Source organism: Rhinolophus hipposideros (assembly GCF_964194185.1).
Source record: "Rhinolophus hipposideros genome assembly, chromosome: 11".
Lineage (NCBI taxonomy): Eukaryota > Metazoa > Chordata > Mammalia > Chiroptera > Rhinolophidae > Rhinolophus > Rhinolophus hipposideros.
Window position 1 is genome coordinate 58538535 of NC_138057.1, and position 6352 is coordinate 58544886.

General features: G+C 33.9%; 1 protein-coding gene across 5 annotated transcripts in view; it reads left to right on the forward strand.

The window, feature by feature from the left end:
- SMC2 (structural maintenance of chromosomes 2) overlaps nt 1-3389 on the forward strand; it is a 51893-nt gene extending 48504 nt beyond the window's left edge. For all 5 annotated transcript variants that reach the window (XM_081067832.1, XM_081067831.1, XM_081067835.1 and 2 more), the window contains one exon: nt 543-3389. In XM_081067832.1, the coding sequence (XP_080923958.1) occupies nt 543-701 (159 nt within the window). In that variant the 3' untranslated portion in view covers nt 702-3389. The remainder of the gene's footprint in view (nt 1-542) is intronic.
- Nucleotides 3390-6352: the final 2963 nt, after the last annotated feature.

Here is a 6352-nt window from a genome sequence, read left to right on the forward strand (position 1 = left end):
AATGCATTATACAACTCTGAGGGGCTTCACTTATCACAGTTCTCATAGACTGTGTGTTTATTATGGCAGTTGTTTTAGCTGACAGCAGTTAAGGAGTACCTGTTCTTTATACAAATACAAATGTTCCATTTCAGCTAGTGGTGGTGCTGTAGGAACTAGAAGCCTTTTTGATATTATTAAAATATCAGAGAAAAATATCTCACCAGGGCATTTAGAGCTAGCAATAAAGCAGTGATGCCAGCTGCAGAAGAGTGCAGCAAGCACTCAGCCAGCAGGAAGTAGTAAACTTGGGTAATGAATCACTCAAGGTAAAATTAAGACACTTCTGAAACCGAATATGGAACACTAGAATTCACTTAGGTGTCTAATATTATAACTGTTTATCTGCATTTGAGGATGTGTATTTGCTTGGAGTCGAGCATTTAAATAAATTACAAAATCAAAATATTACCAAACAATTCTTTAAGCCCAGTATAAAAAAAGGAGTGAACTTCAAGGATATTACAAAAAGTTTTTTTATGCTTTTTTCTTTTTTCCTTAAGTTCATTGTGGTGTCCCTAAAGGAAGGTATGTTCAACAATGCAAATGTCCTTTTCAAAACCAAGTTTGTGGATGGTGTTTCTACAGTAGCCAGATTTACTCAATGTCAAAATGGAAAGCTTCCAAAGGAAACCAAATCCAAGGCCAAAGGACCCAAATGATCACATGTGGAAGTTAAAAGTACAAATTTACTCCTTCAGCTTGACCTGTTTTTTAAACAAACTTTTTAAGAACTTGGGATTTATCTAATTTGTTTATATAAAAATTTAATGTTATTTTGTTAATTAATCCATATTTTCTCTTCCTTTATATAATCATTTATAAAGGAGCATAGAGTCCTCTTTCCTTAATTAGTGTAACTATGACTCAATTACTGTGATTGTGATTTTATGTATGTCATCAGTTATTTTTCTTATACAAGTCTTCTATACATTAGGGAGCCCAAGATACCTGGTTGGTGGTTCATTCTGTTTATAAAAGCAAAAATACAAAGAAACAGATGAAATTAAATTACAGGATAAATATAGCTGATAATCAGCTTTTAGTTTAATTCCTAAGGTAATATTAGTGTGTTTTTCTATTGCTAATAAAGACATTCAAATAAGAAAGAATTATAAAGCAAGTAGCTGGACCAACAAAAGGAACACAAAGAAAGCTATTAGGCAGGTACTGAGTTATTTGTGGTTAGTTCCTTGAGGACACAATGCTAGATTCCTGATTTAGACTCAGATGACAGAAATCTTTCAAGATCTGTTTCCTGTTTTATGATGTTTGAATATCATGTTTATATGTGCTTAGTAATTGGTCTGTGCAGTCTTGTTTTTTTAAATCTTTATGAATATTTCAGTAGAACCTTGGGAAAAGGTGTGTTGCATGCTGTTACTCCCTACTGTAAGTTTGTCTGAAGTCTCCTAATATTTTCAAAGATTTCAGTCAGCCTTTTCACAGTCCAATCAGTAACAGTCTATTGGTGAATGAAAATGTAGGTGCCAGCATACCAAACCAAATTTATCTTTTTCCTTCATTCTGATATATGCGTAAGTAAATTAGACCCATCTGTTCTACCAAAAGGACTCAGAATTTGATGATTATTATGTTTTTTAGTGTCTTCTGCTTTTTCGTTCAAAAGCATGAAGTTCTTTTAAAAACTCAAGAGATTATGCTAACAAACACCATAAGAATAGTTCTTAGTTTTTCTAAGCATATCACCAGAATAGGGTCTCCAAACTCTGAATCTTGAGAGCTCTATCATGATCTAATCTGATCATGGGTGTGTTATTTTGATCTCATATCCCTTCTTTCATACTTCAGTTTTAGTTCCTTTGTGTTAGCTTTTCCCTGATATATTCCCTGATATATTTCCCCTCATACTTATTGGCCCTGGGTTTAACATTTCTCATTCTTCATTCTCGTACACATGTGAGGGTGTCAGATAATATCCAGGTAACTGATATTATGGGATACATGGAAAAGGATTGAATATGGAGTTACTTCTGTCGTGGGAGGTGAGGGAGACAAAGCTGTAAATGCTGAGTTACAGAAAGCCTCATATCACATATAACAGGCGTAAGTCAACAGTTATATCAATTTACAGTGTCACCAATATGGGTATACTATTGACCACAACCTAGTCAGCACTGCCTGTTAATTTTAATACTTGTGATTTACTAGTTATAAAATGGTACTTCTTACTGTTTAACTAGCATTTTATAAATAACTTGTGGGGTTGAATATTTGCCATTATGTACTAAACTTATTTCCTCTGCTACAAATGTTCTACTTGTTTGCTTTCCAAAGTTTTGTCCTATACTCGTACATAATTTTCCTCTTTGAGAAACTTCAAACATTAAATTTTTGTGAATAATGTTGTCATTATTCTTTGATTAGAGGGAAGACGTTAAGAGGAATGGGGACATTTATTTCACACATCCACAGTAATATGAGTAACATGTATTGAACTCTTTCTATATTTCAGACACTAGTCTCAGTTGCACTTATTTTCACAATTAATCCAATAGTAGTAACCCAGTGAGGTAAGTACCGTTATCAGCATTGTATAATTGAGGAAATTGAATTGAGCAGAGAAGTTCAGAAAGTTGCACACAGTGAATACAGTTAGTGAGTGGCAGAGGCAAGATACAAATTTTGGCAATTGGTCTCCAGAACCTATGATATACTATCTCTTTGACACCTTGAACATTTGTATTTATTGTACATAATACATTTAAGAGAAACCTGCATGAGCAGTATGCACAACATGTGAAAATATCTTTAGGAAGAACCTCAAACATTTGAAGAGGATTTCTTGTGGTTTTGTTTCGTTTGGTCATTTCAGGTGCCCTAACAGCAAATGCAAAAGCACAGACGTGGGAATCCTCTTAAATGTGGTGCAGTATCTAACAGGCCCATATTCCCACAGTCGCATTGTCTTCAGTAGGGGCAGTTTTGTTTCTTTTTGATCTGTATGCCTTTTATTTCCTTTCCTTACCTTATTTCACTGCCTTGAATTCTAGCACTATGTTGTATAAGAGTGATGAGAACTGGCATGTTTGCCTTTTCCCCAAAATGAAGAGGAAAGCATTCAGTCTTTCACCACTGAGTATAATGTTGGCTGTAGGCTTTTGATAGATGTTCTTTATCAAGTTAAAGAAGTTTCCTTCCCCTAGTTTGATCATGGTTTTGTCATGGATGGGTGTTGAATTTGGTCAGTTGCTTTTTCTGCATTGATTGATTGATTGCTATGATCATGTAACTTCTTTAGCCTGTTAGTATTATGAATTACATTGCTTAATTTTTCAAAGTTAAGCCAGTTTTGTATCCCTGGAATAAACTCCACTTGGCATGATGTATAAATCTTTTTGTATTGTTGGATTCTATTTGCTAATAGTTTGGTCATGATTTTTGTATATGTTCATGAGGGTCATTGGCCTATTAAGTCTTTTTTTCCCCCAAACTGCCTATATTTGGTTTTAGGTAGTACTAGCTTTATAAAATGAATTGGGAAATGTTTTCAATTTTTTTGGAGTGTATTTCTAAATTTCCAAATACATGGGGATTTTCCAGGTAGCTTTCTCTTACTGATTTCTAGTTTAATTTTGTTATGGTCAGGGATTATACTCTGTATCATTTCAATTTTTTAAAAAACTGTAGAAAACGATAGATTTAAATGCTTCTATTAGAAAAGAGAGGTACATATTTAATTGCCTAAGGTTTTACGTTAATCTGTATTTTAGGTAAATAAGATCAAAGTAAACCCAAATTGAATAGATGGAAATAATAAAAGATAGAAATCAACAATACGTAAGACAGAAAAACAATGGAGAACATCAATTAAACCAACATCTAGTTCTCGAAAGAGCAACAACATTGGGGTATCTCTAATTAGTCCAATCAAGTGAAATAGAGAAGTTATAAATCACTCGTATCAGGAATGAAAAAAGAGTTGCCACTATGGATCTTACGTAAATTAAAAGGATACAAAATTGTGACCATTTTTATGCTAATAAATTCAACTATTCCAAAATGGAAAAATTACTAGAAAACTAAAACTCACCAAAACTAGTAACTAAACCTGAATAGCCTCACATCTAAGGCAGTTGCAGGTATTATTAAATATCTCCCTACAAAGAACTCCAGTTCCATAAGCTTTTACTTGTAAATTTTGCTATTCAACAACACCAGTCTTTCACAAAGCCTTTCAGAAAATGGAGGGGGATGGAACAATTCTTGTTTTATGAGGCCAGTGTTCTAATACTAAAACTTGACAAAAACATTACAAAACAAAATTACAGGACAGTAGTCCTCATAAACAGGAACAAAAGTCCTGAAAATATTAGCAAATTGAATCTAACAACATCTATAAAAGAAGCTATTTTCAAGTTGTTTTTTCAACAGGTGATACTGACAAGTAGATATTTATTTAGAAAAAAAAATATTGACCCTATGCAATGCACAAAACACCTAAAAATGAGTCATAGACCTAAAAGTAAGTTACAACACTTCTAGAGAAAACAGAAAATGTGACCTTTGATTAAGCAAAGATTTCCTAGGACACAACACAAACTATAAAAAAAATGAATAAATGGAACATTAAAATTAAATTTTAAAAATCTTCAAAAGACACTGCTAAGAAAATGAAGACATCCTAGAAGAAATTTACAATGTACAGTGCTGACAGAATTGTATGAAAAATGTATAAAGAACTTGGAACATACATATTGACATTTGCATGAGTGGTGCAAAAGCGGTGGGTAAAACGTAGCATAAATTAAGGTACTACAAGACTGCTAGTAGTACTACTGATGGTATTTTTCACTGAGTTTGAATTTTTTAATGGTAGTTTCACTTTGATGAAGCTGTAAAAATTAACTTTTATGTCAACCTGCTGAATACATGTCTTTAATAGAGAGATAAAATGGGAATTATGTATAAAGCACTGCTGCATACCAAAACATGGGTATTTTGCAGAAATGCAGTTATTTCAGGAGGAGGCGTCATAAGTAACTGCTTTTTTCATGGGAAACCATTTTTACTTGAACGTAAAACTTAAGACAAATACGGTTATTAAGTGTACGGTATTTGGTAGACATTTCTCAAAAATGAACAAAGTGAACCTGTCATACGAACTTGACATATTTGTTGCAAATAACAAAATTGTAGCTTTCAAATGAAAAGTAGAATTTTGGCAAACTTGTGTTCATCATTGTGAGCTTGATATCTTGATACTTAAAAGACTTTTCTGATAACACTGGAGGTAATATTAACAAATGGGATTTTTTTTGATACTGTATTATGAAATGTGTTTGTTAAGGTCTGCCTAACTCAGTGAATGGTATCTTCCAGTGACCAATGTTTAATGTTAAAAATCCTGCTTGGGTAAAACAGCCATTCTAAGTACAGGAAAGGCCCACGGGTTTAAATGTTCCAGAGTGTGAAAACTTTATTTATATGGTTTCAGATGCCACATTGCAACTAATTTAAACTATAACTTGTCTATTTTTTAGTATCAAGAAAGAATACATTATCTAATATTCCCCTTTTGAGCTACACATTTCTTCTTAACTCTAGGTGAGAAACTAGAATAATTTATCCAAAGTTATATAGCTAAGAAGTGGTGGGGTTAGGGGAAAGGATTTAAACTTTCAAGACTTTCTGGCTGACGAGCTCATACTCTTAGCCATTATAACAAACTGTGAGTTAGGTATACTCCTGGATTTGTGCCTATTGCTGAGATAACATTCCCATTCTGCCTTGTATAGACCCTAGTCATGCATGGGTGGGAGCAAGGAGAGATACCATTGAAATCCATTGTAGAGGAAAAGTTGCAGTTTAGATCTAAAGCTCATGTTAGTGGATCATTTTATACCAACCTAGTGAGATAGTAGAGCTACTACTCCCTAAATATGACAGAATGGTAGGCACAAGTTCTTTTCTTGCCTCCTGTTAAGGACAAGAGTTTTCTTCAGTAGATTGAGGCTTTACATATTATCCTGTATGAGACAACTTTTTATGTGCTTTGTAAGATGAGCTTTGTTACTTGATGGTTATTAAGCATCTTCTCAAGTTCTCTTCAAGCTCATTCTTGCTCCATTCTGTATATTGGGCCTAGTGCATGTCACTGCCTGTTTAAGCAGTATGACATCTAAGCCCTCTAATTGCCCACTTTGTGGAGTTTCAGCCTGTCTTAACACTAACTGCCCCTCTGAATCCTACTTTCTACCCAGTCTGCAACAGGAGCCACTCAACACAGCTTTCTTCTTTGTCCCTACCCTTTTGCTCATGCTCCTCTCAATGTGTGATAGTCACTCTCTAC